The sequence below is a fragment of the Callithrix jacchus genome, chromosome 15 (assembly GCF_049354715.1).
Source record: "Callithrix jacchus isolate 240 chromosome 15, calJac240_pri, whole genome shotgun sequence".
Taxonomy (NCBI): Eukaryota; Metazoa; Chordata; class Mammalia; order Primates; family Cebidae; genus Callithrix; species Callithrix jacchus.
The window spans coordinates 61,502,172-61,526,592 of NC_133516.1; the positions used below are offsets into that span (position 1 = coordinate 61,502,172).

Below are 24,421 nucleotides of genomic sequence, written 5' to 3' on the forward strand. Positions count from 1 at the left end.
ATATACACTATAAATATAACAATGTAAAAAATATATGCAGGTGGGAGGTAACAAGTTAAAACAAACTGTACTAGAGTAGGGTGACTTTAAAAATAAAATCTCTTATTTCCTATATTAGCTATTTGCTACAAATGTTTGTTCTTTTTTTTTTTTGGCCTGGGATTAATCATCAAAAGGTGGAGGTTTGTAGAAAAATATTTAATATCCACAAAATGAACCAAAAATGTGGCTGAACATTCTAGCTTCATGACTTCTTTTTTTTTTTTTGGGGGGGGGGATGAAGTTTTGTTCTGTTATTCTGTTATCCAGGCTGGAATGCAATGGCACAATCTGGGCTCACTGCAGTATTTGCCTCCCAAGTTCAAGCGATTCTCCTGGCTCAATCCTAAGTAGCTGGGACTACAGGTACATGTCAACCACTCCTGGCTAATTTTTTTTGTATTTTTAGTCAAGACAGGGTTTTGGCATGTTGGCCAGGCTAATCTCGAACTCCTGACCTCAACTAACCCACCTGCCTTGGCCTCCCAAAATGCTGGGATTATAGGCATGAGCCACTGAGCCTGGCCTACATAACTGTTTTTCAAGTCAAATGTTTTAACATGTTAAGAGGCTAACATGTAAAAAAAGTAGCAATGAAGTGTTGGTTAAACACTTTTGAGTATTATTTGATTTAAACATTTCTTTCATATGGCACCAAGAAATGGCTTAAGCATTCTCAGGACTGAGAAATCAGGATGGGATCTTGATACCAGGGAGCTTAGGATGAAAGCCATTTTTCTAAAACAAGGTGCTTTCCTGGCATGTGAGGCAAACACTGGGTTTTACAAGATCATTAACTGAGGCAGTGCCTTTGACTTGGCATTATCTACTGTGGCAAGAAGCAGCAAGGTCATGATAGGCTTCCTGGTGGAATACCCTTGCTTTTTGGAATTAAAATTCCCACCAATTACTCACATATCAAAGTTATACACTAGCTAATAAACATGAAAGTTTTCAAGCAAATAAAACACATGTATCACAAAGTCATTTCTTTAAAAGAAAACACAAAGAAGAGAAAGAGAAAAGAAGCTGATGAGAGTGAAGCCTGATTTAGCAGGGAAGTTTATTCGACATAGTGCATGATTCAAAGCATCTGATAACCCATAGCTGACAAGGTTTCCTATACCCAATTACAAAATACCAGACACCCTGAATATAGCTAATTCAAGGTCCTCATTCTCCCCTATACCTAGAATTAAGCAGGTTTCCCCATTTAGCACACATTTCACATTCACTGAAGGCTTTGGGGAGAGGAGGAAACAGAGCTTATGACCGCCCCTCTGAACCAAAGGCACTTAATATTAAAAGATAAAGCACAGTTGAGTCACCCCACAGACATTCCTGTGTGTTCAATGGCTGAACTTCAGCATATCATCACTGGCCCATGTGGGATTCATCATAACAATGTAAAAGACACTGATTTCCTTGGAAAAGCAAAGTGCAGTATGAATATAAAGGAGTCACCACCCCTCCTTTTCTCAAAATAATACATAAGAGAATTCCTACTTTACATGATTAGTATCACCCAAGGTTCACACATGGAAAAAAATAGCTAAAAAATAATCTATCATAAATTCTCACTATGAAGTCACAATAGAATCTGCTATCCTCTTTAGAATTGGTGAGTTAGACAGAACCATGCTGTCCATCCCCCCATTTGATAGGGGAGGGCACCTGAGGCCCAGGTAGGTCAAGTGTCGAACCTGGGGTCTAATCCCTGTGGCAAAGCCTGGGTAGGATGCCAGCCTTCTGAAGGTTCCCTCCACTCCCCTTCCTCTTTAAAGACTCTCCAAAGTAAAATAAGGCGATGATCTCCAGAGACGCAGCACACAATAAAGCACATGCACTGACCCAGGTCAGCAATTTGGTCTCGCAAGACGGTTCCTTTGGCCATTGGGCAGGTATGTAACCCATCTCAGGGTGGGAATTCTTTGAGTGAGATTGTTCAAAGTTCTGAGGACAGCCCAGTGTAGGCTAGACATGACTCCTTCTTGGATTGGGGAAGGCTCTTCTTGGCTGTCAGTCTATGGTGGGCAGGCGGTCGGCTGCACAGCGGAATCCCAGATTCGAAGCGGAGCTATCAGGTGTGTTCTGGCTCCGAGCAGCACAGCGATATCTGTAACAGTAGGACTGTGCAAAGAGAGAAAGCAAGGTAAGTGCTCTTAGGACTCTCAGCCGAGGGCTCTAAACTGTTAGATGCATGTTGCACAAAAGCACCAGCTATAGACAGTACTTCCCCACAACCCTTCCTGTATGGATACTTAACATGTATGCTTTAAAAAGGGCAGCACATTCAAGAATTAACCATGTTTTCCAACGTCCTTTACCTTATAAACATAACACAGATATGGCACAAAGATGTTCAACATTAATTATAACAGCAAAAAAGAAAACGTAACAACCAATGGTTGCCTAAGTTTAGGCACATCCATATAATAGAATAGTAAGTAGCCACTCAGTCATGATTTTACATGATATTTAATGACACAGGAAGTTTTCATGATAAAATATAAAATTAGGCCAGGTGCAGTGGCTCACATCTGTAATCCTAAAACTTTGGGAAGGTGAGGTGGAAGGACTGCTTGAGGCCAGGAGTTTGAGGCCAGCCTGGGCAACACAGCAAGAGCCCCATCTCTACAAAAAATTAGATGAGTATGGTGGTGTGCACCTATAGTCCCACTTACTTGAGAGGTTAAAGTGGAAAGATCTCTTGAGCCCAGGTGTTTGAGGCTGCAGTGCACCGTCACTGAGCCACTGTGCTAAAGCCTGGTTGACAGAGCAAGACCTTGTCTCCAACAAAAAAAAAAAGTTAAATGAAAAAGTCAGAATATATGCTGCATATGTGGTATGACTCAGTGTAGATAACTACATATGCCAAGAAAAGAAAAACAGAAAGATTCAGAATGCACCACAATGTGCACAGTAGTTATCCCTCAAGCAACCTGGGTTTCATATTTCCTATAGGAAAGCGATGCAATATTCTTATACAATAAGTATATTAATTTCTGAAATTAAACCAAGTAATAAGTGATAGACGGCAACTGAAAAAATATTAAGAACAACACTAAGATATCATTTAATAACTAAATAACATGATATCATTTACTAAGTCATATTTATGATATCATTTAATACTAAAAGATTGGCAAAAAATTAGACAACAAGCCTAGAACATCAAATGTGGGAATGGCTGTGGGAAAACACTGCTTTTTAAAAATACATAGCTGTGGGAGTTTAAATCGTAGTAATTAATAAAGCTATACAATGTTGTGTGCGGTTTTACATCTGCGTTATAAAATAAGAGCCAGGCACAAGTACACACATGCACACCAACAGAGACCTTGAGCGCCTAGTACATACCAGACATGGGGCCAGGTATCTTCATCTGTTATGCCATTTGATTGCAACAGCCCAGAGAAAATGACTTACCCAAGATTACACAGTTATTAAAGAAAGTAGAATTCCAATTCAGATCTAACTGTGGTGTGCTTGTTTCCTTGCAAGATTCTACACTCCCAGAGGGAAGGATACCACTTCTCACATCTTCTTTCTCACTGCCCAATACACAAGCCCTGCATGCACTCAAACACTTGCACACACATAACAGCTGAATGCATATATCCCTGGCTACCTAGCAGGTATTCAGTGATTGACCACAAATTACTTCAAAAGCCTCCACATGCCAAAAATAACCACACATGAAACTCTTGTGCCCTAGGATTATTCTCCGACCCAAAATAATGGAGAATAAAAATAAATTAGTCATTCTGTGTGCCATGAGCTTAAATTCTGAGGTGGCCCAGTGCAGCTCAAGTCCCTGCAAGCTGGTTAAAGAAGTTTCACAAAGAAACATGTGGAATAACTTTGGATCTATGCAGAAGTGATAATGTGGAGTCGGGGGAAGATAAGTCAGCATGCAAAACGTTTTTTCTTTTCTGTATTATTCTCTTTTCTTTCAGAAAAGTAAAATGCTTCTTATCTTTATGAAAAGTAGCTCTAAAGTTGACACAGAAATCTCTGGAGCACTTCTACCATAAAAAAGAAAGACAGTGCTCTGTTTTCTATAGACAGTGAAATGATAACAACCAATTTTCTCATTTCCTTGTGGTCAGTGAAGAATACAACATTAGCAATTGTCAGGTAGACAAAAGGAAGATCAATTTAAAATGTGCTAGGAATAATTGATACATTGATGGCATCTACCACTATGTGTAACCTGCATGCAACGGAAGCTCTCAAATGACTAGCGGTGACCATGCAGGAAGACACAGCAAAAGCCTCATTCCACGTAGAGCCTACTCATCGGGCTGTGAAACTACGGTGCTTTGGTATTTCTAGAGTCAAGTTCCTGCAGACAATTCAGGGCCCCATGCAACCAAGCATGTGTAGTGAATTCCACACTACAGCAAACATCAGGTTCAGGGGGAGCTAGACGATGATATGACATTCTCATCCCATAAATGTACATGCATGACCAAAAACAGTCAAGTGTTTCCTGATTGCTCACTGAGTACGTCCACAGAAGAGACCTGAGTAGTATCATAGTCCTGTCTTGTTGGAGACCTCAGGCTGGTTGAAGAAGCCGATGATACATCAAACAGCTACAAAGCATGGAGAGGTAACAATTCTGAGGTAATTAGCAATACAGGTGAAGGAGCTGTCCCTTGTAGAATGCAAATGTTTTAGGAAAGACTTTTTTAGAAGGCCGAAATTGATGTGGGTGGGATTTCCATGATCATGGCAGTGGTCCTTGAACCTCAGCATACATAAGAACAGCAAGATACCTTGTTTAAATCCATGTTCCTAGGCCACGCATCCAGGAACTCTGATTCTGGAAGTCTAGTATGGGCCCCAAGAACATACTTCTAACAAGCTTCGAGGTGCTGCTGATGGTACAGGCCCATGGGCCACACTTTGAGTAACACTGGTTACAGGATTTAGAAAGGAGAAAAGAAGGCACACGAAGTGGAGAAAACAATGGCTTCAGAGGCATGAAGATGGAAACATTCAGGCAAGTTGAGAGCATAGCAAGGCCTCAGCCTGATCATGTCAGAGCATGGTTTAATTATTCATCAAATATACGAGAGCTTACAATATGGATGCTATTTTAGGTATGACAGATACAACTGGAACAAGACAAACAAGATACCTGTTATCAGGGAGCTAACATTCAACAGGGAATTGTCAGACAATAAAAAAACCAATATAGTCCAGATGGTTTCCAGGAATAGTCACCTTGGAAGGAAGGAAAACAGGGAAAGGGGACTGAAGGTGACTAGGAGCCTACTTTAGATAGGGTGATGGTCCGGGAAGGCCTCTCTGAGAAGATCACATGTGAGCTGAGTTGCCCAAAGATCTGGAGCGTGAGAATTCCAGGCAAGAACAATGACTGGCACAAGATGGTTAACAATAAGGAGGAAATGTGGGTGGGTAAATAGGATTGAGTCACATCACACACAGCCTTCTCAGCAGACAGAGGAGTTTGGACTTGATACACGTGAAAACTGTATTAGGTAGTACTGGTGCAAAAGCAGTCACAGTTTTTGCCATGGAAAGTAATGGCAAAACTGCAATTACTTTTGCACCAACCTAGTAACAACTAATATTTTGCTAATTTACTCACCAAAAAGGACAAAATCCAAGACTCATTAGCTATTTAATCTTAGGCAGAGCCTTTTTGAATTTGTTCCCTCATCAATAAAAGGGAGCTATCAATGGAATCATGTTAAAATACTTCATCAGCCAGGCGCAGTGATTCGCACCTGTAATTCCAGCACTTTGGGAGGCCAAGGTGGGTGGATCACCTAACAGGAGTTCAAGACCAGCCTGGCCAACATGGCAAAACCCTGTCTCTACTAAAAATACAAAAATTAGCTAGCATGGTGGTGGGTACTTGTAACCCCAGCTACTCAGTAGGCTGAGGCAGGAGAATTGCTTGAACCAGAAAGGCGGAGGTTGCAGTGAGCTGAGATTGCATCACTGTACTCCAGCCTGGGTGACAAGAGTGAAACTCCATCTCAAAAAAAAAAAAAACCACTAAACTAAACAAAAAAAACTTGATCTTTGCCTTTACATATAAAAGGAAAGCACTAAGCAAGTGGAAGTCATTATAACTGCTACTATATCATAAATGTAACACTCTTAATCACAGAAACTAACTTTGCCTGTCTTATCTGACCTCTTTGGGGTAACTGGCTTCCTCACTAAAACAACAAAGGTATTAGCCAGCTTCTAAGCAGGTCTTTGGAACCTTGTATTCAACTGCAGAAAGATGGTAATGCCCCTGCCAGCATCTGAATGTGGATATACACTTGCTACATAAATGGGAAAGTTAAGAAATCTCTCTGGTGATAGGGCATAGGACTTAGGTTTTTGTTGAATGGCATATTTTTACGTGTCACTTATCTCTTAAATTACATAAGAAACCATTTTAAAATAAGATGCTGTTCATATGCCACAAAACCTAGCATATAACAGCTAAAATGAACTGTTGGGACCTGCCCAAGGCACTGTGTTGATATTCTATGGCTGTAATACAGGATAGCAGAAAAGAAATCAAGGATATGCAAGAGATTATTCCCAGAGCCATATCTGAAGACCCTGGTATATAGAGAATAATGTCATTCTTGAAAGACAAAAATTAAATACACAAAAAAGTTTGCTGGAATACTATCCTATCAATTGTTTTCTTTAGGAAGCATAATGATTTTGTTTTCATTTTGATCTTTATTATATATTTTCTAATTTTTGTGCTATGAAAATGTCTTCTTTGTATAATAAAAAAGTTTAAAATCAGTGCCCCTCCCTTCTCCACCACCGAAAGTTAGTTCTTTATTAGATCACAGCAATCCCTGAGACTGTCCATTAACCAAAAGGATGATAAAGAATTAAACCCTAAAAAGCAAGACTCAATACAAAAGTTAGTGTTGAGAGGTCAGAGCCATCACTTAAGAAAACAGTCAATTCACACCATGATTCCATTTCAAAGACACTCATTCACTTGGCAACATTTATTAATAAGTTGTTCATTTGAAATTCCAACTAATAAAGCACATAATTAAAAAGGTAAATGGCTTCATTATAAATGTCCTCATTGCTCTTTATTTTTTTTCCAATTTTATTTTTAGTGCCAAAAGTGGTTCTTAAGGATGTGAGGTCTTTCGGTGGCTGAAAAATGGGTCATTCTACTAATTAAGAACAGGAAAAGTGGGAAGGACCTGTTTTAGTCCTATTTCATCAAGATGGCTAATTACTGTGTGAAATTGACCTCCATGTCTGTGCTAAGAATGTGATCCTAAACTTGGGAACAATCCATTACCAGCCTTGGGGCTTCAAAGTCAAGTGGAACAGAGAAGAAAACTTTTAAGGACAAAAGGCATTTAAAAAATTATTGTAGCTCATGTTAAACAAAATCATTATCGAGAACTGCACAACAGAACTGAGGTCTCAATTTCCCATCCATTGCTCTTGCTTTTCATCTTGGTGGGAAGGTGAGGATCTCCTTAATGTTGTAGGATGGGCTAAAAACCTAGAGGGATTAATCTAACAACATCAACAATGAGTATTTCTTGAGAACTTACTATGTGAACTGTTCTAAGAACTTCATATGTATTAATTCACTTAATCCTCTCAATAATCCTATGAGGTAGGCATTACTAGTCTCTGCACAGTACTAGTCTCTGTGCTGTATACCTAAGGAAAAATTTAGGCACATAGATGTTAAAAGTGTGCCGAAGGTCACATGGCTTATAAATGGTGGATCCAAGGTTCCAGCCTATTCAATCCAATTGTCACTCTTAACCACATGACATGTTCATAGTTTTTCTTTCTGTGCCCCCATCTCCTTATTGAAGCTATACTTTGGATAGATTTTCAAAAAGTTATGAATGATCATCAGAATTTAGCCAGGCAGGCCAGGCATGGTGGCTCACGCCTGTAATCTCAGGACTTTGGGAAGCTGAGGCAGGAAGATCACTGAGATTAGGTGTTCAAGACCAGCCTAGCCAACTTGGTGAAATCACATCTCTACTAAAAATACAAAAATTAGCTGGGCATGGTGGCACATGCCTATAATCCCAGCTACTTGGGAAGCTGAGGCGGGAGAAGTGCGTGAACCTGGGAAGTTGAGGCTGCAGTGTTCCAAGATCATGTCACTGTACTCTATCCTGGGCGACAGAGCAAGACTATGTCTCAAAAAAAAAAAAAAAAAAAGAATTTAGCCAAACAAACTGGTGTTGGCCCATGATCAAAAATATGTTACCATCTAAGCAAGAAAAATGTTTTAAAAATGAATTACAACATTATTATTTTTACCAACTTTTTTCCTTTTACTGATTTTCACCAATGCCATGAACATTGCTTTTGCCTATCTAGTTGGGAGTATTAGTTGGTTCCTTCTTCAAAACAGAAGAGGGTAAATAATCTAATTATAGATATAAAGATGATGCTGATAGGAGAAACTAACTTTTACTGAGCCTTCACCGTAAGCTAAGCACTGTACCAAGAACTTATATAGGGTGGTTCATTTACTCCTCACCAGAACCTTATAATGGGTGCAATTATGGAATGTTACAAATATGAAAACTGAGGCTTAGAAAGATTAAGGAATTTGCCCAATGTCACATACCTAGCAAGAAACAGATATAGAACTCCAATCCAGATGTAATTTCCAAATCCACATCTCAGTAATTTAGTAAAAGCTGTCACTCTTAATCTACTGGAAAGGCTAAGCACTCTGAAAATAATTCACAACCAACACTGTGCTATTTTCCTGACCTTACAGATATAACCAGACTGGTGTAAAAGACCAACCTAATATACAAATCACTTGACCAAGATTCTGTAAGTGTCCTTTTTCTATGGAAAATCCTGTGGATCTCACTTTGTTTTGTCACTCTGCTATTCTCCTCTTCTGATATGTTATCCATATCATATGAAGCCTGACTAAATTAAAACATATCCTTCAGGTGAGCTAAGAAAAGATAAAAAATGCATGACATAAACTTTAAATCAACCACTAAAATTATAAAACAAAGAGTTACAGCTAATAAGCATAAGGAGAAAAAATGAGGTGATTAAGAAGTATGTAATCAAAAAGAAGACAGAGAACAAAGAACAGATGAGACAAAAAAATATCAAGATGGCACATTTCAACCAAACCATATCAAAAACCACATTAAATATAAATGTTCTAAACACCCAATGAAAGGCAGAGATAATGCCAATAAATTCAATAACTTAAATGAAATGGAAAAATTCCTTAAAACATACAAACTACCAGAATGTACTCAAGCAGAAGCAGATAAGCTGTAGTCCTACAGCTATGTTAAAAATCAGACCTACAGTAATAGAAAAAAAAATTGGACACACTTGCTCACAGCTGTAGTCCCAGCCATTGAGGAGGCTTAAGCAGGAGAATCACTTGAGTCCAGAAATTTGACTCTGTGTCTCTAAATCAATCAATTAATTAATTGTTAAAACTCTCAGCCTAAATGCATTCACCAAGGAATCCCATCAAACGTTTCAAGCATAATGCTAATTCTACATTAACTATTCCCAAAAAATTAAAATAAATTAATATTTAACAACTCAATCTATGAAGACAGTAATACTGTGAAACCAAAATCAGACAAAGATATTACAAGAAAACAACAGAATAAACTAGATGCAAAAATACTCATAATTTTTGCTGATCAAATCCAAAATATATAAAAAAGATAATACATCATGACTAAGTAGAATGTATTCCAGGAATGCAAGGATAGCCTAATATTTGAAAATCAATGTAATTCACCATATGAACAGACAGAAAAAGCAAAATCATATTATCGTCTCAATAGATGCAGAAAGCACCCAGCAAAATTTACATCCATTGCTGATTAAAAATAAAAAACATTAGCAATGGAAAAAACTTTCTCAAGCTGGTAAAGGGTATGCATCTAAAAACTGTGGCTAATACATACCTGATTTTGAAAAATTAAATGTTTATTCCCTAAGATCAAGAATGAGGTATGAATGTCTACTCTTACCACTACTATTCAACACTATACAGAAGGTTCTAGCCAATGCCATACAGCAAGAAAAAGTGATAAAAGGCATCTAGATTAAAAAAGAAGAACTGTTGATATTCACAGATCACATGATTGCCTATATGGAAAATATGATACCACCTACAAAAACATTACTGAAACTAACAAATGAGTTTTGCAAGGTTGCAAGACACAAGATGAACATACAAAAATCAGTACCATTAAGTGTATTTAATAAAAGCATGTATGAGATTAAAATATATTTTAAATAATCTACCGGGAAGCTTATAAAAATGTAGCTTACAGATAAGCTAAAAATTATAAAACATGAAATAGATACATTCATATGCATGGAACTGGGACAGTTAATGTTCTTTACTTGCTTAAAATGTTTTTTATAAGCTTCTGTTACCCCATTTATTCTTGATGAAAAATCTTCTGGTCCTCAATTACTTAGAAAGTAAATGAATTCTCAATTTAGAAAAGTGCCATATGTCAGAGACAAAACTGGTGGCAATTATGATTTTGAGATACTATCGTACAAAGGGAGATTCACCTGTTTTTCATGGAAGTCTGGTTTCCTGGCAGGAAGATTCAGGTACATTCATAGTAACAACTTCAGATAGAGAAACGACCTGGGATTAAAGACTCTGATGTATACATGAACATGTAAATATACTGGGAAGACCTGGGACAATGCTTTTAATTTAAAATTGAAACTAGAATTTTAGGCTGGGCGCAGTGGCTCATGTCTGTAATCCCAACACTTTGGGAAGCAAAGGCAGGAAGAATTTCATGAGCCCAAAAGTTCAAGACCAGACGAGGCAACATGGCAAGACCCCATCTCTACAAAAAATTTAAAAATTAGCCAGGGGTGATGCAGGTGTCTGTAGTCCCACCTACTTGGGAGGCTGAGATGGGAGGACCACTTGAGCCCAAGAGGTCAAGGCTGCAGTGAGCTGTGATTGTGCCACTGCACCTCAGCCTGGGTAAAGAGCAAGACGCTATCTCAAAAAAAAAAAAAACAACAAATTTTATGAAGATAAATTTGTCTACATTTTGTTGTCAATGTAGGTATACATACCTACAAATTCACACATATATATATATACATATATAATTTAGAGAGTTTTTTTTAGGCTAGTGGTTTCCAAACTTGGCTGTATGTTTTTATCACCTTGAGAGCTTTAAAAAATGTTATGTTGGCCAGGCACAGTGACTCATGCCTGAATCCCAGCACTTTTGGAGGTTGAAGTGGAAGATCACAAGGTCAGGAGCTTGAGACCATCCTGGCCAACCTGGTGAAACCCTGTCTCTACTAAAAATCTAAAAATACAAAACATATCTGGATGTGGTGGCATGTGCCTGTAATCCCAGCTATTCAGGAGGATGAGGCAGGACAATCACTTGAACCAGGGAGTTGGAGGTTGCAGTTAGCCGAGATTGAGACACTGCACTCCAGCCTGGCAACAGAGCAAGATTCTGTCTCTGGAAAAAAAAAAAAGAAGGAAAAGAAAAAAAGTAATGTCCAGTTCACACGGAAGAAAAATGATGAAATCAGAATCAGGATGAATCAGAAGCCCGGCATCAGTATTTTATATAGATCGCAGGTGATTCCAGTGTGCAATAAAGCTTGAGAACCACTATTTTAGGACAAAATTTGATAATGGCATTATTATCAAATTAGTAACTTAATTTGGAGCCATTAGAGGTGGTTTTAAGTCTCTAACCACTTGGACTGAATAAATTACCAGGGGAAGCAACAACAATCTTCAAAATGCCGTCTCTGCACAGGGATGGAAAGCTGGGGTTCAGGAGATGCTAAAAATATATGACTCAAAGAAACAAGGGAAGGGATGGTATTCTATTTCCAAATTCCTTCTAAAGCTTATTTATGAAACATCAAGTCACTCCAAACTGACCAAGAAAGCCAGCTCAGAAACTAAAATCATAGCCCAAAGAGAAGAAACACTCTCTGAGAATGATGCTTATTACACAAGGCACATTTTATACCCAGAAAACGGGATGCTCCCATTTCACTGTATCACAATCTGTCCTCCATACATTCTTAACAGAAAATCCAGAAATGGACAGGATTCTCAAATAAATTAAGGGTGTGCTTTCAGACTTACATGCTGAAAAAGGTATATACACTCACCCCCATGCAGTTCATGGGACAACAAAGGTCTCTCAAAGGGGCAAGATTCACTCAATGAAATTTGGTTGACAGTAGGTCATTCACAACCTCTGTCACCTGTGTTACTTTTCTCCATGCATGTAACCAAACTTGAGACGACTGTCCTTTTTGTCTGGTTTCAGTGGGGTTAGGTATGCATTTGCGAAAATGAATGGGACATTTGGGGCTATCATTTACAGTGGATCCATAAAACTGCTATGAGAACTAGAACAGCAAAACAGAGTTTAGAGACATGACTTACCCTATGGCACATGTAGGATCCACCTTTCTTCACCCGGTCTTTCCCAGAAGGGGGACCTTTCTACGGATCAAGAAAAAAGGCTACATTAGACCAGAAATCAAAGCTGCCCCTTACACAGTGGGAGGAAACCCACTTTGATCCAACTAGTTCTCTCATGGTTGCCTAAACTCTCCACACGCATGCATTTCTACTCGTAGGTTTTGTATCTGTATTCATGGGCCCTCCCAAATGCCCACCTCCCCAAATCCTACCCATCCTCTAAGGCCCACCTCAAGTTTCCACTCTTTGGTGAAGTCTTCGTGACAATAGGAAGCAATCCTGCCTCTAAGTCTCTACAGCATTTCTTGCCTAGATGACTAATAAGCAGCTTGGCTGCACCTCTTACCATGTCATGTGAATATGCTAATTTACCCTGTGTTATAATTGGTTTACTCATCTACACTGGCAAGCCTCTTTAAATTATATGGGTTTTTTTGGAAACAAAAAAATTTTTTTGAGACTCCCTCTGTCACCCAGGCTAGAGTGCAGTGGCATAATCACAGCTCACTATGGCCTTAACCACCTGGACTCAAGCAATCCTCCCTCCTTAGCCTCCCAAGTAGCTACACCTACAGGCACGAACCACCACACTCGAGGTAATTTTCAAAAATTATTATTTGTAGAGACAGGGTCTCACTATACTGCCCAGGCTAGTCTCGAACTAATGGGTTCAAGTGACCCTACCACCTCAGCCTTCCACAGTGTTGGGATTACAGGAATGCACCACCACAGGCCAGAATTATATATTTTTATAATCCTACTGTGTAACACTTAATAAACACTTTGCTGACTGAATGAAAGAGTTTGCTTGTTAGCCTTTTTAAAAAAATTTAGGTGTGGTTTATTGATATAAAATAATATACAGTAAAATCCCATCTTTTTAAGTGCACAGTTCCAATGAGTTTTGACAAACATATATAATCATGTAACTGCTATCAAAATCAAGATACAGAACATGGTTTATCTTAAAAAAAAAAAAGACACATAGTGCTTACTATGAACCAGTCACAGTTTGAGTACTTTACAAATATTAACTCACGTATTCTCCACCCAACCTTGTAGGTAAATTAAGTAATTGGCAAAGTTAGTGCCACAGCCAGGCAGCCTTGCTCTAGAGTCTACACTCGGAGGCACTCCACTGTGCTCCCATTTAGAGACCTGAAGTGTAGGAAATTAGGCAGAAAAGAAGGCAAGAAAGAGCAGTAACTACCACTGTAATGACAATTAAGATCTACACAGAGCCAGTATAATGGCAAGAGCTTTTTCTAGGGAGGGCTTCAGATAAAAGTTCAAGGGAAACAAAAATCCTAAAGCATCAGTTGCCAAGATAAAAGCCTCAACATCAGGTAAGCTATACAGAACATCTGAGAGGTACTAATAGGCTTTAATAAGCCAGAACCATATCAGGGGACTCTGTGGGGATAGGGCTTTATCTCTTTTTGTTGTTGTTGTTCAAAAAGACAACTAATCACACAACTGCCTACTATTTGCTTATCGAAAATGTGAGAAGCTGGGACAACGCTGCTCCTATCTTACTTTTTCCTTTTCCTGTGAACCACCTATTTCAAGGGCCCTTACTTAAGTGGTAGAAATTTAAAAAACCACGTTTTCTCCAAGCATGGCTGATGCACTTTCTTGCAAATGTAAACCATGTGGGCAGAAGTGCACATTATCTTCTAAGCATTTCCAGGTACAGATGCTCCTTAGCATGGGATTAGGTCTTGTCCTGATGAATCCATCATAAGTCAAACATTTAATACACCTAACCTATCCAACATCACAGCTTAGCCTAGCCTACCTTAAACATGTTCAGCACACTTACGTTAGTCTGTAATTGGGCAAATCATGTAACACAAAGCCTGTTTTACAATAAAGTGTTGAATATATCATGTAAATTAATACTGAACCGAAAGTGGAAAACAGAATGGTTGTATGGATACTTAAAGCACAGTTTCTCCAGAAGGCATATCACTTTCGCACAGCTGTAAACTCAAAAGAATCTTAAGTCAAACCATTGTTAAGTAGGGGACAGTCTGTGCTTAGAAACACTCACAGACAAAGCCATTGGCTATTCCTCATTCATCTGCAGGGCTACAATATTTCCAAAGCCTTAAATGCTTAATGTTACATTAATAAACTTTTATCAATTATAAACAGGCACACTACAAATGTGAAAAGCTTCATGTCAAAATAATGGCCAGCAGCAGTTTTCTCCCCAGGAATATCTAGAATCTGACAAACTTTCTGAGTGAGTTTATTATTCTATAAAAGACAATTACCAAGAATTCACAGCAGCATCAATGAAAGCATTTCTTTTTTTTTTTTTTTTTTTTTTTTTTTTGTTTTGTTTTTTTTTTTTTTTGAGATGGAGTTTCGCTTTTGTTACCCAGGCTGGAGTGCAATGGCGCAGTCTCGGCTCACCGCAACCTCCGCCTCCTGGGTTCAGGCAATTCTCCTGCCTCAGCCTCCTGAGTAGCTGGGATTACAGGCACGTGCCACCGTGCCCAGCTAATTTTTTGTAATTTTTAGTAGAGACGGGGTTTCACCATGTTGACCAGGATGGTCTCGATCTGTTGACCTCGTGATCCACCCACCTCGGCCTCCCAAAGTGCTGGGATTACAGGCTTGAGCCACCGCGCCCGGCCAAGCATTTCTAACTGTGGAACTCTCTCATACAACGGTCACACTCTCCTATACTGTTTCTTGCTTGACAATTCTTGCATTACACTGCTTTAGGTGGTTCTCTGCATGCTCTGTTACAATGTATCAAATGACAGTTTAAATTGTGATTCAAGTCTCTCACAGTATCTGCCAACATGCAATTTAGAGTCCTCAAGTAAATCTAGGAACAAGAAGGAGCTGATTTGCCGTGAGAAGGCATGGGAACAAAATAGTTTCCTTTCATCATCAACTTCAATGAACTAAGTCTGCAATCAATAACTATGACACTTATCAGAGTGACACAAGTACTAATGACAGTCATCCCAGGCTGACACAACTGCAGCCCTTAACACAGTCCTCAATTTAGGTGACTGCTCAGCTGGTTCTTATAAATAAAACTCTTTTTTGCTAGCAAACAACATGACGATTAGTTAGAACTGTTTGAAATGTTTGCCACTTTGCCTTTAAAAAACAGAAAAATGACTAGGAAGGTATAGTGGGTTGAAGAGTGTTCCCAAAATTCATGTTCACTCACAGTCCCCCAGTGTCTGACCTGATTCAAAACAGGAACTTGGCAGATTTGTAATTTTTGTAATTAATATAAAGCCATATTGGACTAGGGTGGGCTCTAAAGCCAATGACTGGTGTCCCTGTAAGATGAGGAGAAGATGCACAGAGAAACAATGAGATATCTATGGGGTGATGGAGAGAGGGACTGGAGTGAGGTAGCGACAAGCCAAGGAATGCGAAGGATTCCCAGAAGCCACCAGGAACGATCCTCCCTTGGAGACTCCAGATGGGGTGTGCCCTGGATGGCACCTTAATTTCAGACTGTGAGAGGATAAATTTTTGTTGTTTGAAGACATTAAGTTTGTGGTAGGTTGTTATGCAGCCCTAGAAGACTAATCCAGAGAGCTGGGGAAGAGGGGTGTCTCCATTCCAGTTTGTGAAAGACAACATTAATACATCAAAATTAACACTGTCTGATGATCAAGTTATTACTGCAGGTTAAAACAACTTAAGTGGCTATTGGTGGTGGCTTTAAATACCTCATCTGTTTGCCTGTATACCTCAGCAGAAAGAGAGGCTGTAGGGCCCTACCACCTCCACTTCCGGTGCTCAAGAGTCTCCGGGATGCACAAGACTCCACTTGGAATTAACCTAGACGCCCATCAGCAGTGAACTGGATAAAGAAAATGTGATACATATACAACAAATCATGTTCTCTGAAGCAACATGGACAGAGCTGGAGGCCATTATTATTCTATGTGAATTAATGCAAGAGCAGAAAACCAAATACTGCATATTCTCACTTATAAATGGGAGGTAAACATTGAGTACACATGGACACAAAGAAGAGAACAATAGACACTGGGGCCTATTTGAGGGTGGAGGGTGGGAGGAGGATGAGGACTGAAAAACTACCTACTATTAGGCTGATTACCTGAGTGACAAAATTACCTGTACACCAAACCCCACGGCACACAATTTACCCATATAACAAACCTGCACATGCACCCTTTGCACTTAAAAGTTGGAAAGAAAAAAAAGTTTCAGTGGAAAAACACATGGAACATACAGACTCTGCCTATAATCAGGCAGGTACCACCGTGAATGTTGTCTTCAAAGGTACTATTGCCCATAACTGCTCTAGTCCCACAGACACTGAAATATTAACACGTTTCTAATGCTTGCATGGTTGCAAGGAAGAGCAAAACACACAGGTTTCTACATGTCACTCCCAATAACCTCAAAAGGCCAAGGTACAGGCAAGGTCCTCGGGGAAAAAAGATAAAGAAGCAACACTCAGTGTTAGTGCAGAGAAATCTACCCGTTTTAAACATCTGGGAAGACATGAAAGTCTTTACCAATGAAACTAATCCACTGCAGATGCCACAAACCACATACCAGTGAGACTGGCTTGTCTGGAGGAGGAATGAGTCTATAAGGAAGAGGGGTGACCAGCCTGCTCAGGGCTGCCGGGACATTTTTCACAGCACCGTGACTGCACTCTGTGTAGTCAAGAGACACTTCCCTGTCCCTCCTTGTCATGCCCAATACATTGACAAGGAAAGCAACAGAAGGGATGGAGAGTGTGAGAAATTGCCATCACTCAGCAGTCAAAAGGCACTATTAGCAACCTGGATGGGACTGAAGACTATTATTCTAAGTGAAGTAACTCAGGAATGGAAAACCAAACATCATATGTTTTCACTAGTAAGTAGGAGCTAAGCTATGAGGATGCAAAGGCAAAAGAACAGCACAAGGGACTTTGGAGACTCAGGGGAAAGGATGGGAAGGGATGAGGGATAAAAGACTACAAATAGGGTGCACCAGAATCTCACAGATCACCACTAAAGAACTTACTTATGTAACCAAACACCACCTATTTCCCAATAACCAATGGAAATAAAAATGTTAGAAACAAATAATAAACATGTTATTTGACAAAATCCATAGTATGAAATGCTAAGCACCCATTAAAAAGAATGAGGCACTTCTGTATGTGTATACTTTACTATCATTTTTACTAAAAAAATAACAGCATCAATAATTTATTCTGACTTCCTTACAAAAACTATAGCTCAGGAAAATAGAAGAGTTATGAGTGAATATTCTTTATAGAGGAATTCCAGATAATTGATGCAGAAGGAGTAATAGAATATCACTTAAATATCACTATTTCAAAAAGCTTGGCCAGGTGCAGTGGCTCACGCCTGTAATCTCAGCACTTTGGGAGGCCAATGTGGGAAGATTGCTTGAGCCCAGGAGTTAAAGACCAGCCCGGGCAACATGGCGAAACCTCATCTCTACAAAAAATACAAAAATTAGCCGGGCTTGGTGGTACATGCCTGTAGTCCCAGCTACTCAAGAGGCTGAGGCAGGAGAACTACTTGAGCCTGGGAGGCAGAGGTTGCAGTGGGCGGTGATTGTGCCACAGCACTGCAATCTAGACAATAGGAATGAGAGACCCTGTCTCAGAAAACAAACCAACCAACCCTCCTAAAGAACTGAATCTAGGCAATGAGTATCAATGGCTGCTAAAATCAGTGAGTGAAAGGATGATGAAGATCCTTTTAACGAATGGTTCAGACTGACAATGCCTACTTCAATACTAATCAATCTTACTAACAAAAATAATCTTATCAGTCTCACAATAAGACCCATGCATAATATGCCTCCTGATGTAATACAAAGAATGCATAAGTCCTATGAAGTGTTTTTACTCTTCTCTACACACACACGCATATACACACACACATCCTACCTAAAGCCTAAGTATAGTCAAGATTTAAATCTAAAAAAAATACTGTAGGAAATACAGGGGACAGAAGAATATACTAAAATGATTCCACAAAGATGCAATGAACAAAACCCAGACCATGGGAAATTCTTTTAAAAAGAGATCAGGGCTGGGCGCAGTGGCTCACGCTTATAATCCCAGCACTTTGGGAGGCCAAGGCAGGCAGATCACTGGAGGTCAGGAGTTTAAGACCATCCTGGCCAACATGGTGAAACCCTGTCTCTACTAAAAATATAAAAATTAGCCAGTCATGGTGGTACACACCTGTAATCCCAGGTATTGGGGAGGCTGAGGAAGGAGAACTGCTTGAACCCAGGAGGCAGAGGCTACAGAGCCAAGATTGCATTACTGCACTCCAGCCTGGGCAACAGAGCAAGACTTCATCTCAAAACAAAACAAAACAAAAAACAAAAACAGATCAGACATGTTTTCAACAAATAGCAAGGGAGGAAAAAGAAAGGAGACATTATAAATTGAGAGACTTAAAATATTCTCTGATCATGGTGGTGGCAGGGGACAATTCTATATGCCTTGTGGCAGTTTTTGTCCTGGATTATCTTTTGAAGGATGTTTGTGTAACAGTCAGTCTCAGAAGATGACAGAGGGCAGATTTGTTTCCTGGCCAGAACAATAATGTCAAAGGTTGGGTATGTTTATTATAAACCTCTTTTTAAGACTGGAAGTCTCCTAAGCTCAGGATTCCCCGGCTGTGACAAAGACCTACTGTGTCATCCTTATGGGACTTGGGAGAGAAGGGGAAGCAATGTGAATGAAGTGCATGTGGCTTGCTGTGCTGTGATGAGAAAAATCCTGTAACTCTGACACAGAAACTTCATGTCTTCTGCCAGCATCCATGACACTGTAGTGGCCTATCTCATGAGCTTGCAAACACGATTACATTTTAGACTCTTCACAGCCTTGAGGAAGGCATGTCAGCCAAACAAAATGCATAGTATTACTGTCATATAGTTATATATATATATATGAAAAATGTAACAACACAGTGTGACCATTATTGCCTTAAACAATCTTATGTTTTTAAAAAGAATTAAGTGAAAATATAAATACAGTCTTTTCTACTTACCTATTTACCATATTTCCCACTTGTCAGTTCCGCCGGTATCTAACCTAGTGCCATTCCCTTTCACTCTAGAAAAACTGCTGAGTATTTCTTAGTATGGCAGATCTGCTAGCAGCTTCACTGTCTTTGTTAATCTGAAATGACTTTATTTCTCCTTCATTTAAAAAAATGTAAATCTTTATTATGGGTAATTGCTGATTCCTATGAAGCTGTAAAAGGTCAGAGAAATCAGTGTACTGTATGTACATCCAGTTTTCCTCAATGGCAACATCTTCCAAAACTCTGTACTGTATCTCAACCAGGATGTTGACATTGACACAGTCAAGACACAGAACATTTCCCTCACAAGGATCCCTTATGTTGCCCTTTTATAGTTATGACCACTTCCTTCCCATCCCCCAACCCCTTCTTTACCCCTGGAAAACACTAACCCCTTCCCATTCCTATAATTTTGTCATTTCAAGAATGCTATATTAACATAAATGGAATCATACAGTATGTAAACTTTCAGAACTGGCTTTTTTTCCTCACTCAGCATAATTCTCTGGAGATTCGTCCAGATTGCTGTGTGTACCAACAGTCTATCCCTTATTACTATTGAGTAGTATTCCATGGTGTGGATGTATTAGTCTGTTTAAATACTCACCCACTGAAGGACATCTGGGCTGTTTCCAGTTTTTGGCTATCACGAATAAAGATGCTATAAACAGTCATGTACAGGTTGTTGTAGGAACATAAATTTTCATTCCTTTGGAATCAATGCTAAGGAGAGTAATTGTGTCATATAGTGGTCGATGTTTATTCATTTTGTTGTTGTTGTTGTTGTTATTGTTTTAGACAGAGTCTCTCACTCTGTTTCCCAGGTTGAAGTGCAGTGGTGCAATCTTGGCTCATTGCAACCTCCACTTCATGGGTTCAAGCCATTCTCCTGCCTCAGCCTCCTAAGTAGCTGGGATTACAGGCACGCACCACCAGGCCCAGCTAATTTCTGAATTTTTCGTAGAGATGGGGTTTCGCCATGTTAGTCAGGCTAGCCTCAAACTTCTGACCTCATGTGATCAGCCCACCTTGGCCTCCCAAAGTGCTAGGATTACAGGAGTGAGCTACCGTGCCCAGCCAAATGTTTAGTTTTTAAAGAAAATGTCAAACTGTTTTCTAAAATGGCTGTACTCTGTCACATACCAGCAATGTATAAATGATCCAGTTTCTCTGTATTCTAGCCAGTCGCTATTTTTTAATTTTAGCCATTCTGACAGGTGTGTAGTGACGTCTCATTATGGTTTTAAATTGTATTTCTCCGGTGGCTAATATGTTGAGCATCTTTTCATGTGCTCACATGTCATCTGTGTATCTTCTTCTGTGAAGTGTCTCTTCATACCTTTTGCTTGTGCTCTAATTGGATTGTTTTTTTTTTTACAAGTGTTGAATTTTTTATATATTGTAAGTATATGTGGCTTTTGTCAGATATATGGGTTGCAAATAATTTCTCCCACTCTGTAGTTCTTAACAGAATCTTTCACAGAAAAAAAATTCTGATTTTTATAAAGTCCAACTTATTTATTTTTCCATGTGCGGGTGATCATTCTTTTTGGTGTCAAGTCCATACATCTTTGCCTAGCCCTAGATCCCAGGTTTTCTCCTGTGTTTTTCCTAAAGGTTTTAGAGTTTTTTAGTTTAAATTTTAACTCCTGTGATTCACTTTGAGTTAATTTTTGTGTAAGGTGTAAGACTAAGGTAGAGACTCATTTTCTGCCTATGGATGTCCAATTGTTCTGGCACCATATGTTAAGGCTTCCTTTCCTTCATTGAATTGCTTTGGCAACTTTGTCAAAACTCAGTTGGGCATCATATATGTGTGGGTCTATTTCTGGACTCCCTATTTTGTTCCACTGATCTATGAGCATATCCCTCCACCTACATAAAACAGTCTTGATTACTATAGCTATTTAGTTGGTCTTCAAATTGGGTAGATTGGTGCCTCTCACATTATTATTTTTCAAAATTATTTTAGCAATTCTAGTTACTTTGCCTTTCCATATATATTTCATAATAATCATGTCAATATCTATATAAAATATTGCTGGGATTTTGACAGAAATTACATTAAACAATTGGGGGAAGAACTGACATCTTTACTAGGCTGAACTTTCCAATTCATGAGCACTGTCTCTTCATTTATTCAGTTATTTCTTTCACTAGTGTTGCACAGCTTTTAGCATGCAGGTACTACACACATTTTATTAGGTTTACTTATAAACATTTCATTTGGTTTTGGTAACCGTTAATGTACTGTATTTTAAATTTCAATGTCCACATGTTTCTTGTTAGTCTACAAAAATACACTTGATTTTTTTATGTTTATCTTGTGTCTTATAAACTTTATAAACTGATATATTAGTTTTAAGAAAATTTTGGTAGTTTCCTTGGGACTTTCTATGTAAACAAACACTCATGTATCTGCACACAGGGACTGTTTTATTTTTTCCTCACTGATCTGTAAGAATTTCTAGCCAGTAGAATAAGGTAAGAAAGAAATGGTAAGAATTTCCATTTCTTATCTTATTCTACTGGCTAGAAATCCCAGAACTGCGTTGAATAAGAGTTCAGGAAACAGACATACTTATCTTTTTCCTGCTATTAGTGGGACAGCACTTGGTCTTTTACCATTAAGTATAATGGTAGGTACACGGTTTTTTGTAGATGCTCTTTATTTAAAGTTTGAGAAAAATCTCTGTATTGCTATTTTCCTGAGAATTTTTGTCATAAATGAGTGTTGAAGTTTCTTAATACTTTTTCTGCACTGATATAATCATGTGATTTTCTTCTTCTTTAGTGTCTTATTATAGATTACACTGACTGATTTTTAAATATTTAACCAGATTTCACTCCTGGAATAAACCTCAATTATCATGTTTTAAAAAATATATTGATGAATTCTATTTGCTAACATTTTGTTGGGAACTTTTGTGTCTATGTTTATGAGGGATGTTCACCTGCAGGAATCTTTATTTACTGCTTTGGGTTTGGGGATCAAGGTAATACAAACTTTATAAAATGATTAGAAAGTGTTCCCTTCTTTCCATTTTCTATAAGAAATTGTGTAGAATTGGTGTTGATTCTTCTTTAAATGTCTAGTAAAATTCTTCAAGGAATCCATTTGGGCCTGGAGATTTGTTTCTTGAGAAGTTTTAAAATTTCTAATTCTATTTCCTTAATAGTTATACGACTATTCAAATCACCTATTTAATACTGGGTGAACTGTGATAGTTTGAATTTTTTGAGGAAGTGTTGTTCCTCATCTAAATGGTCACATTTATGTGTATACGGATGTTCACCATATTCCCTCATTATCCTTTTGATGTCTACAGTGTTTGTACTGATATCCTGTTTCACTTCTCATATTAGTAATTTGGGTATTTTCTTTTTGCTTTGTCAGTCTTGCTAGAGGTCTGTCAATTTTATAAATCTTTTCAAAGACCCAGCTCTTCATTTCACTGACTTTTCTCTATGTGTTTTTCCATTTTCTATTTCATCGATTTCTGTTTTTATTATTTCCTTCCTTTTGCTTGCTTTGGGTTTGGTTTCCTTTTTGCTGGGTTCTTGAGTTAAAACATATTGCTTTTGAACTTTTTCTCTTCTCTAATGTACACATGCATTTCTATAAACTTCCCTCTTAGCACTGCTTTCACTATATCCCACAAATTTTGATGTTTCATTTTCATTCAGTTCAGTGCATTGTTTGATTCACCTTCGGACTTCCCCTGTGAGCTTAAGATTATTTAGAAGCATGTTTTATAGTTTCCATGTGTTCAGGGATTTTCCTATTATATTTCTGTTACTGATTTCTAGTTTGATTCTACTGTGGTTAGAGAACACATTCTGTATGTCACCATATCCTGTGCCATCAGATGAACCTCGACTAATTAAAAAAATTTTAAAAATTAATTTTTTAAAAAAATTAATTAAATCAAAAAAATTTTTTTATTAGTCGAGGTTCATCTGATGGCACAGGATATGGTTTGTCTTGGTATATATTCCACGTGTACCTGAAAAAAAAGGGTATTCTGCTGTTATAGGGTAGACTGTGCTAGAAATCTTGATCAGATCCTTTGGCTGATGGTATTGTTGAGTTCTTCTAAATCCTTGCTGATCTTCTATCTAATTGTACTATCAATTATTGAGAAAGGAGTGGTACTAAAATTATGGCTTAGTCTACTTCTCCTTCCAGTTTTATTAGTTTTTGCCTCATATGTTTCAGCTCCATTCACGGGGGCACACACAGTATTACTATGTCCTCTTGATGGATTAACCATTTTATCATTATATACGTTCTTTCTTGACTCTGGTAATTTTCTTTGCTTTGAAGTCTGCTTTACATGATATGAATATAGCCATTCTGACTGTTATTTGATTAATGTTTACATAGTATATCCTTTCCAATCATTTTGTTGTCAACTTGCTTATATCATTATATTTGAAGTTTCTTGTAGACAGCAGGTAATTGGGTTGGTTTTTAATCTACTAAGCCAATCTATGTTTTTAATTAATATATTTAAGCCATGTGCTTTAAATATAATTATTGATATGTCATGACTTAAGTCTGCCATTTTATTTTTTGTTTTCTGTCTGTTCTCTTTGTTTTTTTTTCTTTTTTTTTTTTTGTCCATTTTACTTTTTCTGACTTCCTGTGGGTTACCCAAACTTTTAAAAAAGAATTTCCACTTTTATTTACCTACTGTGCTTTTGAGTGTACCTCTCTGTGTAGCTTCTTTAGTGGCTGCTAAAAGGTGTATTTATATTCATAAACATATCACTCTACTTATGTACATAT

General features: G+C 38.3%; 1 protein-coding gene across 3 annotated transcripts in view; it reads right to left on the reverse strand.

Annotated features, from left to right (window-relative positions):
• Positions 1–1,083: 1,083 nt before the first annotated feature.
• SUMF1 (sulfatase modifying factor 1) overlaps positions 1,084–24,421 on the reverse strand; it is a 104,678-nt gene continuing 81,340 nt past the window's right edge. The window contains exons 8-10 of one of the 3 annotated variants that reach the window (XM_035276164.3): positions 12,506–12,565; positions 4,547–4,640; positions 1,084–2,169 (exon numbers count right to left, since the gene is read on the reverse strand). In XM_035276164.3, the coding sequence (XP_035132055.1) occupies positions 2,120–2,169; positions 4,547–4,640; positions 12,506–12,565 (204 nt within the window). In that variant the 3' untranslated portion in view covers positions 1,084–2,119. Of the gene's footprint in view, positions 2,170–3,270; positions 3,425–4,546; positions 4,641–12,505; positions 12,566–24,421 lie in introns of those variants that run through there. The other 2 variants (XM_035276163.3, XM_008982058.5) reach the window with 2 other exon arrangements.